Below are 13,572 nucleotides of genomic sequence, written 5' to 3' on the forward strand. Positions count from 1 at the left end.
GCATTGTTATTTTCAAAGTCATTTCTCCCCATTGTTAAGAGAGATGACTGGTAACTGATAACAACTTTGTGGGCCAGATAAAAGAAGTTCTTGTGAAACAGTTGAAACAAATGTGCCTGTATGCTCGCTTCCCTTTGTCCCTGTCGGCTGATAGATGGATTGTGCTCCCCCTCTAGTTTAGTCATCCATCCTACAAGAAAATGTGTTAAGCATACTATATGTAAGAAACATTCTCTCTTGATCTATATTTCACTTGTTCTGTGCCTCTTTGTGTGGTGTGTTTGTCTCAATGTCTGAGGGTCTCATAGCTCTCCTTATTTTCTGCAGTGCTGTTGTATTTGTATACTGCTTATTCTGGAATGTGTTCTGGAGCTGTGCCTCTCTCCTCTCTAGCTCCCAGCCACCACAGCCTCCTCACTTTTATACTGGTGGACTGCACCTTCTCAAGAAATCAATATCAATTATCTCTTCCAGCACATTTGCAATAATCACAGTATCAAATAACATATTATCAAATAGAAGTTCACTTAAACTTACTTTAAAAACACATTCTTTTTAAACATGATACTTACACTGGTCATTTCACCACAAAAGACAAAACACCCCTCCCACTCTAATACACTTGGTTTCTTCCCCTGTGAACTCCCCTATTTAACCAAATGGACCGCTCCAGCCCAGGTTTGGCTGTTCCTGGTCTGACAGAGGAAGAAGTGCAACAAAGGAGATTGGTGAACACAATTTAAATTCAATAACTCAAATACACAATCACAATGTGTCTTCTCTCCTTCTACCTGAAAAAGAGTGTGTAGTGCATGTGCCTTACTTTAGGGCATGGGGTCATTATTTATGGGTTCCTACCATCCTGTATGGTCAAAGAGGTCATTGTGCTGGATCTTGTGTTGAATTCCTCCTGAAAGAGTGTATTGATGGGTTTTTGGCTGCTAAAATATTTTGACTACATTTGTCAAAATGCCATAATGATTAGCTCACAGATCACAAAACAAATCCATATACAATTGATTAGCACAGTTACAATCATTTGACAAGGTGTACAGACCTGTGGGAATCTGTGGGTATAGTGCCAGTTTTAGGGCATATTTGAAACTGGCTCTGCACCTACTGCTTTATTCTGTTGTAAAGCTGCATTATGCAAAGTCTATATGCAAAAATAGACTAACATGGTAAATAGGATAAATTACACACTGTGTTCATGCATTAACCCCCTGGCCTACATTAAGGTATTTATCTTTTGGAGAGGCAACAATAAGCTGGGTGGGAAATTCATTTATAAAGAACAGCAACAACAAAACAATACAAAATGAAAGTCAAACAACACAACAAATGTGCAACACAATGAATGCAATGAACATAAGGACAGCCTTTTGTTTTTATTACAGATTGCCTGCTTCTTCTGTGCCTGTGGTGGCTTTACAGACGCTGGTAAGCTCAGCCTCAGGCTAGATGCTGTTTCAAGGCAGACAGCTCTAGTGACAAGTTCTGTGGAGGAAACTTAACCAACTGAGGGGAAGGAGGACAGGACTAACAAAACGAAAAGCTACATATTATAGCTATGACAGGCCCTGTGACACTTTCTCCACCGTAGAATTGGACCTAATACCGCTGAAATAATACAGTTCACTGCAGCATTGGGCAGCTCTTGCCATTTTAAAAACGCATCTATCCAGTGCAACGGTTTCTAAATGATTCCTTAAAAGTGAACCAGGTGATAACGTCTATATTTGCTTGGAGTCTGAAGTGAGGTGAAGCCTTCTGCCTTTGGGTATTCTCTGTATCTGACAGAATGTTTTCCAGACTTCAGTGATTTCTACTACTGTGCAGAACTATTCCCACAACCCACAGAGAGGGACAGCCGGCGTGGGCGGTGGGCTGTCAGTCAAATCCACATGTACTGGGGCGAGTGATGCATGAAGGGAGTTTGAGATTTCACTGTCATCTTCAGTCTGGTCCCCCTGCAGATCTCCCCCTTCTGCCTCCATTTCTGCTCCAACGCTTCGCTGGCCACAGAGACTGTATAATCTGTGCCACAACTAACACTGACTGCTAATCAATTAACTGAACAAGTAGGGTCGTCTAGAGTTCTACCTGGGTTTCCTCCCCCTTTGGTTTGAGCTAATTCTCACTGTAGTATTGAAAAAGTTGTGTTAAGGATACATTTTTTTTTTAAATTGCCAATGGGAAAAACCAAACAAAAAATGCTCCTGTTGTATTTAAGTCTGCTGTTATTACATTGTCGCCTTCATTCCCACCATTTTATTTGTTTATTTCAAAGTGTTTTGCTACACATTGTTACTTCTACTACTATTACTATTACTATTATTTCCAATACTACTGATGCAGCTGTGACTGGATCACCGTGGCTACAGTAAAATGACCTGCCGCTGGGTGCCGCTGTTGCATCCTGATCACATTTGCTGTCCGTGGTGCTGAAATGCTCAACTGCCATGCTCAACACAGTCACCATCAAATACCGTGGATGCACGATCACAGTCTGGATCCCAATGACCCAAAACTGTAATTAAAGAAATATAAATAAGTCCATACCAGGTGTAACTGTGTGGACAGTGAAACCTACTCTGCGCGTAGAAGATACTCAGTTCACTTCTAGAGAATGAAAATACAGTAATAATTGAATTATTTGTCGTTTTCTGAAGACACACTGGATACCACCTGCGGGAATCAGTGATCTTCTCGAGCCGGACTAGAGTTCAGAGCCCGATTAAGAAATTGTCCTATTTACAGGCTGCATAGAGGGAAAGTAGGCTATAGTAAAACTGCTCAACGTTTTGTTTATAGTACCAAGGCAGGGACAGTGAAAATTGAGGTTTTGAGTCTACATGAACGCCTCTAATGTCACAACACCTAACTTAAAAGCCTTAGATGGCGCTGTGCAGAGGTGCGGAGGCGTCAGACCACCGGATCTTTCTATTACTGTGCAGCCGGACTAGCGTCAAGTCAGCCGGAGGAAGCTGCAAAACAATGGGAAGTGGCCTCCAAAAAATAAAAGAACACAGTGTTCGCACTCAGTGGTGGTGAAGTGCTTCAACTGACAGCCTCTGCGATAAATAAAAAAAAATCGTTTACAAAACCTTATCTTTTATCCTGATGAAGTACTTTATATCTGCATCTAACACAATTGGATAGCCAGTACCAATTCTGGCCAACAAACCATCTACACGATCATCAAGCCACATAGAAAGTAACATTTTTAACACTATTCCCCAGAAGTGTTTTCATCTTCCGATCTGTCTAGCCACTGGTGTGTACTCTTTTTTCATACAATTGTAAGGTCTAAGGATAGTGAGCGAAGCAAATCATTTGTAAGGTTGATGAATAAAATAGACACAATTTGCCGTTGCCAGTAGACATGGGGCTTTTACTTTGAAAGGATCAACAGGATGTTCAACCACTCACTACAGCTGCCTTCCCTTCTGAGCAGTGAATGAATACGAGGCAACACGGCTGAGTTGCCACACTCTCGCTGCTTTACTGTGAAGTTGAGGCATCCATGAAGCTAGCCCTCCTCTCCGTAAAGTCCTCCACAGAGCGAAAGAGAGAGAGAGAGAGAAAAAGACATAGATTTCAAACAAGACACACTTTTATGTACGAGTTTGACAACAACGCCATTTTTTTTAAATAAAGAACTCTCATCGGATATGACTCCAACGGTCGACACCACCTGCAGCGACTTCGCCTCAGATTCAGAGTGTTTGTCTGACGACGGAATAACACTTTAAATGACATTTTTTTTACACACGCGGCGGAAGGAGACTTGCTAAATGAAACTTTCCACCATTTCTCCAGGAGAGGGTAAAGAAGCGCTCATGGGTGCCTTTTTCGTTTAAAGCAGCCGATTTAACCGCCGCCGTGGACCGCTGGATGGCACGCGGATAAAAATGTTTGGTCACCTCAAGTTCCAGGTCGGGAGGTTAACAACAATGTCAGGGGCCGCTCGTTTTGGAAAATGATTACTGGCAGCACCGACGGTAAAATAATGGTCAGAAGATGTCTAGTAACGTTCAAGCCGTTCAGGTAAGAGACAAAAGAGCTGACGACGTTATTTTTGCACCGAGTTTTTTCTTTAGCCTCGAGCACTGTGGTTGGTTAGTGTTGGTTTTAAATGAACGTTTTCTCACTGCTTATCTGTTTGGCATACATTTTATAGAGATTTCATGTTGAGGAATGGTCTCATTGAGTTTTAAAAGCCCGAGGAAAATACATAACTGTTCCACTGTGGACTTTATGTGGAACCAAGGTGTGTGTGTGCATGTGTTCAGGTGAGGGTTGACACACACATACACACACACACACCAGATGTTCCTCTACCAGATGAATTAGGTTTAGACTCACATGAATAAAGGGACAACACGCAGCGATAAATCATGAAAGAGCAGTGGTGAATAAGCCTGAACTTCCAGTCAGCCGAGCTCTAACTTAGTTTCTTCCTGCATGGATAGCTCCATTATCACTGTGTGGCTGGGCTTTGTTTGTAAAGATGTAAAAGGGGAAACTGGAGGGGATTTCATACACATGTTAACCACTTAAACAGCTGATACTTTTACAGTCCATTGAGCCATGCTGTGCCAACCTGCTTTATTTTATTGGCCCTGATAGGTGCAGAACAATGGCAGGCTTTAAAATCATTGAATTATTCCATCTATTTATTTGTTTTTTAATATTGAGTCTGGGAGTTGAGAGATTAAAAGCAGCAGTGATTGTCTGTGGCACAAGAGCTAGATGATCTCCTCAAGTGGTTAGTACCAATCACCTTTTTCCACCTGCTGCTAATACAGCTGGATTTTCAAAACTATTTTGCTAGTGGGCTGGAGCAATGGTGCAGCAGCTGTGCAGCAACCTTTGTTTTAAAAAAAAAAAAGGGCCTCTGTGATAGTTACATTCATGCAGTACTGAATTGCCTCACCTGCTATCAACTCAGTAGATCAAGCATTTATTCAGATACATTCAATTAAAGCAGCTTTCTGACAAAGCCGCACTCGCCTTGACAGCACAGACAATGAGAGCTTGCCGCAGGTTATTTCATTCAAAATGAAACCAGATCAGTAGCCTGGAGCTTGGTTTTCAGCCGTTTTCTGTTCGTCAAGAAAAACAAACAAAAACCTGGGGAAATAGTATAAATAATAGTTTCCTGGCCCTAAGTGAACTGGGGATATTGTGAATATGTATCTTGATCCCTGGAGCACCAGGACAGTTACAGTAGACAGATGATCAGGCAGTAAAGATTAGTAACTATGTCCTAAATTTTGGACAACTGGAGTTTTACTTGACATGTCTGATCCATTGACAAGATCTAAAGCAGTAAAGAGTTCATAGCCAAAGGTGCTGCCTGTGATACTCTATTTAATGTTTAATTTGAAAATCGTCATCATCTTAAAATGCAGGCAGCGGAGCTCCTGTGTGGATGCCAGGAAACCCGAGTCGTTCTCAGAATTTAGGCTAGTTCATTAGCCAGGAAAAGTTTCTTGGAAAACACCACAAATAACACCTACACCACGGCTCCTCCACGCCTGGCACAACTCCTCGCTTCAAATTCATCTACCTAGAGGCAAAATCTGATAAGTCTATATGTGTGAGGAAGCCAATTAGCTGATAGCCGATCTCTCCTTCTGATCCAATTATAGGGAGCAGAGCATTTACTTTAAGCCTGTTAATTAAAGACTCGTCAGGCAGGACCGGGGCCTAATCCTCTCATATCACCCACCTAACGCCACTTTGGAAAACGGCTAAATGATAAGAGAGAAAACGATCGCCCTAGGACGTCATCAGACCAGCGTCTGCACACCCGCATGAGCTGAATATTCCTTTTCATCAGTCTTTGTGTTGCATACAAGCATTTCTACTGTTCCCCTGTCCTGCACTCATACGATTATTAAGCCCTGGATCACAGAGATTGGTTATCCGTAAAACCAGCCCATTTGGCATTATTTCCTTTGTGTAACCTCTTCATCTCTTTAAACCTGTCGTTGAGCCTCCTCAGTTTTTCTTATTGTAATAATAAAAGACATGAAGGATGGGAATGAAAAACAAATAATGGGCCAGTTAAGTTGTTCTAAGTCAGGTCAGTGATTTTGATTTTCAGCTTCCACTTATTTGGCTTGCTGACCAGATGGTTGGATAGTAAGTACATAATCCATGCAGGTTGAAGTATCTCTGGAGCATGGCTTCATATTCATAACTAATAATCCCTTGATCATAATGATTGTATAGGATTGGATTCACATCAGTTGCTGTATCGCCGCTCTGGGGTCCTGTGACAGTGATTGAGCTATTTCCATTCATTCCACAATATGCCTGGAACAGATGGGCATAATATTTCATTATTTCATAATACTACAGTATTCTGGCAAAGACACAGAGGTATATGAGAAAGCGGAGTGAACGAGCATGTACTTAGATGCTGGGACTTTGATGCAAATACAGTATGATTATGGTTTTCCTATATTTTCAGTGTAAATTTATAAAGAAATGCTAAACACAGGGGCGGCCGTTGACATGCTGACATTTTGCTTTTGAAGCCTCTTGCTGTAATCCTGATGATCACACTGATCATCACATTAAAGTGTTGTCTAATAATGTGCTTCCACCAGCAGCAAATCACGATGATAATCAGAATTGGGACTTCTAATTCCAACGCGTATTCATGCACAAATTACTGTTTGTCTTGATTCAAGTGTAATCAGAACTGTAATTCATTAGCTTCAACTTCAGCTCAAAATGTAGTCTGATCACTTTGCTTACAGAATGTATGGAACATGAAGATGAATGACCAGTTTAACTGTAATCATTGTACAACTGCTTTACTTTTTGGAGCCGTCAGATGGCTGTTATCACATTTGATAACAAGTGCCTTGATGATAGTCATTATTGAATGCCAGAGTGAAGAGTTTCCTCTCAGAGAGGCCACATCCCTCCATCTGTCCTTGAAGCTATCTGAGTGTATAACAACCCAGGACAAGACACATTGGCTCTGTCTTTGAATATAAAGTCACCCTGGGAGCTTGCCAAACCACTACACTCTATACTTAACAGATTATTCAACATCATCTTGATCCCTTTGGGTCAATCAGATTAGTTCAGCAAATGTTCCTGTAAGTGGCCATTCTTTGTTGCTGTTGATAGAAATTCATTTCTTATGGCCTCATCAATATTAAGAGGTTTTCGTTCAGAACTTTGCGTGACGGGAGCTACTTACCATTCCAGGAAGTGCTGTCAGATTTTACACTGGGCCGTGCATCCAAGCAAACAGCTCTTGCCTGGCTTTGAAGAGAAAGCAGTAGTTATGAATTATTCAGTCATTTGTTATGTTAAGATTCAGTTTTCCAACCTCAGATGCAGTGCTTAAAAGTTTAAAGGTTACCTGTGCAGGGTCGGCCCTAAATTATGAAGTCAAATGTGATAATTATATCACAAAAACTCCCATGACTTCCTTTTCTTCCTGCTGTTTTATTATATTCCTTCTATTGCTTTAGATTTATTCCTCATATGCCAGTTGTTACTACTTGTTTGGGCACAATTTTTGTAAAATTATAATGCATCTACCCAAACAAATATACATGAGTGGGGGAAAAAATAAAATGCAGTATGAGTGCTGGAGTGTCAGCCATTCTTTGTTACATAAATCTGCCGTTATACTGCACTACTTCTACAAAAATGTTCCAAGAATTTAACTCTTGTGGGGGTTAGCAGCAGAGCAGAAAGCATTTTTTAAAGTAGGGCTTGACTTGTTAGTCATGGAGGCTGACTGGTATTTTGTCCAGTGGATAAGAATCACAGAAAGCTTTGCCTCGCTGGTTCCCCAAAGAGTCTTGGCATAATAAGATAACCTTTGATCCATATACACTGAAGAGAGTAGCTTAACTAGGGCAGGATTTACACAGACACAAAAGACCTGATTTTCAACTCTTTTAAGTCAAAGATCTGATTCTCTCATGGCTGTCTAACAAGGGAGAACCCACACAGAGTCTCATTTTATTTTCCCCTCTGTGGAATGGTAGCTTTTCAAATATCAGATCTCTGCCATAAAGCGGAGTAAAGTAGAAGTTTATGTGAGAAAGCCAGGTCTGTAGAAAAGATCCTGATGTATTTAAGAATATGATCACCAGAGACTTTGTCACGCACCAGGACATTTTATTAACAGCCAAACAGTGACCAGAGAACTGCTCTTTGAATATAGATGTAGCTGAAATCTCAGGGTGCCACAGTGTACTGTAACTCACAGAGTGGAGACTGAATTGCATAGTCCGTTATTGTTGACCTACTTTTTGTGTGGTTCAGACAGAGGGGCAGCTGAGACCAGTTTGTGTGTTCAGAGACTTTACTTGGGATTTAACCTGTCTTAACACTTTGTTACTCACCTTAAATGCCTTGATGTTTTTGGCTGTCTCCTGTCCTCTTCTTTCCTTTTCTTCCCTTCCCCTTTCTGTGCCTCTGAGATTTCAGAAATAATCAAATCCATTTTGCCTGCACTCGGGGACAAGCTGCTCACCCTTATTTTTACACTTGTCCTAGATGTATGCCAAGCAGTAACATCACAATACTAAAATCTTTCAACTGCACTTCGGCTTCAAGTTTCTATTTTTCTATGTGTGATCATTGCTCTGTTTATGCTCCACCTTCTAAGAAGTCGTGCTTGCTGTTTTTTGACTGTCTTTTCATTTCTCTACCCTCTTCCTCTGCCGCCACATTTTCTCTCATCCTCTCGCATTTGCATCTCTATTTTTCCTCCATCTTTTTTTCCCCTCTGTCGATCTGCCATCATTGTCGGCCTGTTGATGTGCCTAAATTCTCCCTTTGGTTTTTCCTACCTCTTACCCTCTAACCACACCTTTGTCTGCCTCCAAATATCTCACTTTCCATCTCTCCCTCTGCTCATCTTCATATTTCCCAACTACTCACCCAAAACATCTATTTACCTGTCCGTCCCCCATAAATATGTCGGTGTATCTCAACTCCGTTTTCATCCATTCCCTCTCTCCTCCCCTTGTGTTACAGGATATTCGTGGTGGGAATAGGCTTCTTCAGCCTGTGCTTTCTAATGACCTCTCTGGGGGGGCAGTTCTCAGCAAAGAGACTGGGGGACTCCCCATTCACCATCCGCACAGAAGGTACTGACATGTGTATGTGTGTGTGCATGTGTGTGTTTCTGTGTAAACAGTTCCTTCACCGATGTCACAGCATATTGCGATGCACTGGAAGCCCGAGATAAAATGGCCTGGAATGTCAGGATGAGGCAAAGAAATCATAAAGTAAATGTTCATGCCATTTCAGAACCAGTGAATAGGTAAAACATTACATTCATGTAACCTTAAGCAGAAAAGCTGCTCCATGGTCGTGGTCAAGTGCTGAGAGATAAATCAACATGCTTGTAAAATAAGACCGATGTGGCTGGTTGTAGAGAGGCCAGCCAATCAGAAATTACTGGTCCAGTCCCCAGCAGTGACAGTAGGGTGGGTGGCTAATATTATATCTTTGGGTTTCACCCTCACTTCTCCAGCCCTATTCTCTCTTTCATACAAAGAGTACATGGAGGGGCTGTGTGTGAGACATACTGTATGTTTAATGAAATGTTTCCTCAGCTGACAACTACTTTACATTAAGACAAAACACTAAAAACTATGCAGAATTTACAATAGAATTAATCTAGTTAATGTTTATAGACTGACAGCAAAACTCACTCCCCTTACTTCTTGCACTATCTCTGATGACTTTAGAGGAACCATAAGCAATCCAGCCTAAAATGCATTTTACAGCTCCCATCAAGCCACTCAGGATTTTCTTTTGAGACTTGCCAAAACATGGTAGTCCATTAAAGCAAGCCTATAAAACGTTTGCTGTAGCCACAAGTGGAAATTGCGGTATGATGATGCAGTGAATTCCCCAACATTTCCCAAGTGTCTGTGTTGAGTTCAGAAAAGTAATATTAGCCACTGGCTGTACGTGACCTAGTAAGACTGTAGTAGTAGTAGTAGTAACCTGTATATGAAAGAATGCAAATGTCTTCTTTTAAAAATTACATTTGAAAAATATAAAGAAATGACCTGGAACTAAAGCATAAAGCAGATACTTCTCGGTGTGATCATTTGTCCACAGACATAACTGTCAGATAAATACGACCCTAATAACCATGAATTTCCATATCGCTGCACACTGCATGTTGGTTGCTGCACTTGTGTTGCATGGAAATGGAAGCGTCCGTCCGTTACGTCCGGCGAAGCCATATCTCACCAATGAAATGTCATTAACACTTTGGCCAGCCAGCGATATCACATCACCCAGAGTGAAGGCTGACTGCCAGTGGCAAGGCAGAAAAAAAGGGCGCCATTGTAATCTCCTGCTGTACAAAGTGCGAAAATTGAAAGCCAGAGGTCATTTGACCGCTAGAGTTAAAGCAAGAAATCCTGTGTTCTGTGCTTTTGCGCCAACATGTGTGTAGCATGGTTGCACTCTCTTTGTAGTTGAAGCAAGTCATGTGTTGGTTTGCGTGGGTGTGAGTGCAAGTGAAAAATAGAGCAAGTGTTACTATGAGTGTGAATTAGTCCGGTGTTGGTGTGCGTGAGTGTGTGGTATATGCTGTAATCTGTCACAGAGAAAGATGAACCAGTGAAAATGGAAACAGAAAACAGCAGACTTAACTGAATGCAGAGATGCCGAAGCATCTTAAAAATCAGGCACAGTGTGTGTGTGTGTGTCTGCGAGAGAGATAATGGGACAGAGGGATGTGGGGGGCGGGGGGGGGGGGGGGGGGGGGGGTCATTTGGGATTACTGTGTTTGTGATAAATTGAGATTACTTTGTTTGTGTGATAAATTAGGATTAGTGTGTATGTGTCAGTATTTCTTAGTAAAATGTACTTGATTAATCAACTACTCATGCGCTGCAGCCGGGGAAGACATCTGGAGCAAGCTCATTAAAAACTGTATAGTGTCCCACTGTGCTTCCCCATAGGAGTTTACTCTTGTGTTTATGTGTGTGTGCGGGAGTACCTCTACCTATTTCTGTGTATCCCTTTATGTACTTAAATATTTTTCCGCTTGTCTGTGCACAAAAGATGCTCGTGTCTCTATCATCTACTATGTGCCTGGGTACATTTGTTTGTGTGTGTGACCCAGTGTGTCACCCTCTTTTCTCCTTTTATGCGTGTCCCTATGGTCTACTACCACACACTGTTTTTGCTGCTTTCTCCCTTTCTCTGCTGTGAGTGTGTGTGTGTGTGTGTGTCAGTGTGTTTGTGATGAGCTGGCAGGAAATTGGCTGTTAAATGGGGCGACAGCAGCAATGTGGGACAAGATTGAGATCAGAAAGACTGAGAGACCGATCCATCTGCTCTCTGCAAATCAGCCCCACAAAACAACTGGCCCTTTCATTAAGCCTCCACTCACCACCTGCAGAGCAACACGCGCACTCACACACACACGCAGTTCAGAGTCCAGCAAAGCTGAGCTACTTAATTCAGTGATGACTTTATCACTGTGGTCATTTTCATTTGCCCTCAATTCACTTTGTTAATCAACTGTGTTTTTGCAATCCATGACAGGATTAAGTTTAGTCATAATCATGTGTGTGACCATTTGACAGCTGCCAAGAAATACCTGATTTGTGGTTTGGGAGCAGCTAGGCCTGAAGAAGCAATGATTTTAATTGCAACTTCAATCATTAACAGTGTCTCAACATGCTATCGCAAGTAACCGTTTATGCCAGTATCAGATAATTTCACTGGCTGCAATGACAACTGTTGCTGTAAAATTTACGCTTGGCCAAAGATTGTTTTCCTCAGAAGAAGAGACACCACTCTGTATTATTTTTCATGTTTGGAAAAAACAGTAAAGCACTGTGTCTTTTTGCTGCAGGTTGTCTTCTCCATAAAAGATCTCGGTAATCTGATCTGATCAAAATTCTAATTTGCCATTATGATCAACTATGCAGCTGTTATCAATAAATATAATGCCACTTTTGAGTGTGATGATTGAATCTGAATATTGAGTCTTGTCAAATATACGACTGATACGTTATCTTGGTGAATGTGAACTAAATTAGTTTTTTTCTATAGAGTCTATAGTTGATTTTTCTTTACTTGACTGTCTGAAAAAACTGGTCCTTGTTAACTTCAAAATGGAAACGCTTCATTGCAATAATAGGAAAGCTTCTTAAAAAGTTTAATTTGCTTAATGATGATGATTGAATTTAAGTCTTTCAAACATTGCGAGCCACATAAGAGAGCTGGTTTAAACCACAAATAAGGGCCAACAATATTTATCCATAACAGTTTTGTCCATATAAGCCAACAGCAATTTTTAAGTCACTACTGTCTATTTCTGTTATCACAAAATTCCCATGTATTACTGAATTACAGCTGTCTGATTCCGCAGCTGTCGCCTACAGCTAATGATCATCCATGATGTGTTGACAACAAAGCCATCAGGAACACAAGTAGATGAGTTCCTATTTCATCTCATATAATGCCATAGTCATTTTTATGCAGATACGAGCTTGTTGTTTGCAAACAATAACAGCCAAATTTGTGTAATTTGTGTTGTCACCTTAGTGGGAGTTGCACTGATAGCATTTGTTTGGGTATTAGCTGAATTTCGCTGCCACCTCTCCCTTCCGTGGATTATCGGCTTCCACTGGAGGTTCAGAGTGCCGGGTATTCGCTCAAATCCCCGTCTCTCCTCAGTGACTGACAAACTCATCAAGAGCTGTGAGCCGGAGATGGAGAGGTAGGGGCTCGATAGTGTAAACGAGAAAGTGGAGGAGGAAGAAAGAAGTGGAGGTAGAATAGAGAGTGTTTGTGTTTGTGCATCTGTGATTAAGCAAGAGAAAGAGATTTTGAGAGGTTGCACTGCTCACCAAAGAGGCAGATGAAAAAGAGGCATAGAAAGGTACACAACCAGATTTTTTTTTTCTCCATATTAAATCAGACAAAAGGGAGATGTTAGCTTGATCAAAGGCCCTCCCTATGGAGCTTGTTCATACTCTGTGGTTTATTACATTAACAAGGACCCATGACAGTCCCTTTACCCCAAGCATGTTTCTGACTTCACTGTTTGTTGTAGCTGAAAGACTGAGGGCTTTCTCGCTGTCTAGGTGGGTCCCAGATGGGATAGAGAATTTTATTTTATATTTTTATGTCAGTTTTAAATTTTGCAGTCCTTTCATCTCTGTAGGTTTAATGGCTAAATGCTTAAGAAAACCGTCAGTCACAGACTTTAATTTATAAAATGGAAGACTTACAATCGCCACAAGGAAAACACTGTTTTCTGTGCTTACTTCCAAACAGAGGTTGAGACTAATGGCTGTTTGACTCGCATTAAACTCAGTTCTGTGAGGTTCGTCTGAAAGTTTCCATGCCATCAGTCAGAAAAAGACTCACCTATGTGTCATATTCCCAAAAGATATTTTTACTTGTGTCCCAAAAGGACCTCAGCTGAAACAGTACACTCATGAAAGTAACCGCAGTTTACTTGCATATACATCATGCATATACAAAAACCCATGTATATTTCAATATGCAGTAGCTGGTACCGGTTGAGCACATCAT

At 41.3% G+C, this 13,572-nt stretch overlaps 1 protein-coding gene across 1 annotated transcript in view; it reads left to right on the forward strand.

The window, feature by feature from the left end:
• The first annotated feature begins 3,982 nt into the window (after positions 1-3,982).
• Positions 3,983-13,572, forward strand: part of LOC121180621 (alpha-1,6-mannosylglycoprotein 6-beta-N-acetylglucosaminyltransferase B-like) — a 98,602-nt gene continuing 89,012 nt past the window's right edge. The window contains exons 1-2 of the mRNA XM_041036203.1: positions 3,983-4,050; positions 9,028-9,140. Of these exons, the coding sequence (XP_040892137.1) occupies positions 3,983-4,050; positions 9,028-9,140 (181 nt within the window). The remainder of the gene's footprint in view (positions 4,051-9,027; positions 9,141-13,572) is intronic.

The sequence above is a fragment of the Toxotes jaculatrix genome, chromosome 4, assembly GCF_017976425.1.
Source record: "Toxotes jaculatrix isolate fToxJac2 chromosome 4, fToxJac2.pri, whole genome shotgun sequence".
Taxonomy (NCBI): domain Eukaryota; kingdom Metazoa; phylum Chordata; class Actinopteri; family Toxotidae; genus Toxotes; species Toxotes jaculatrix.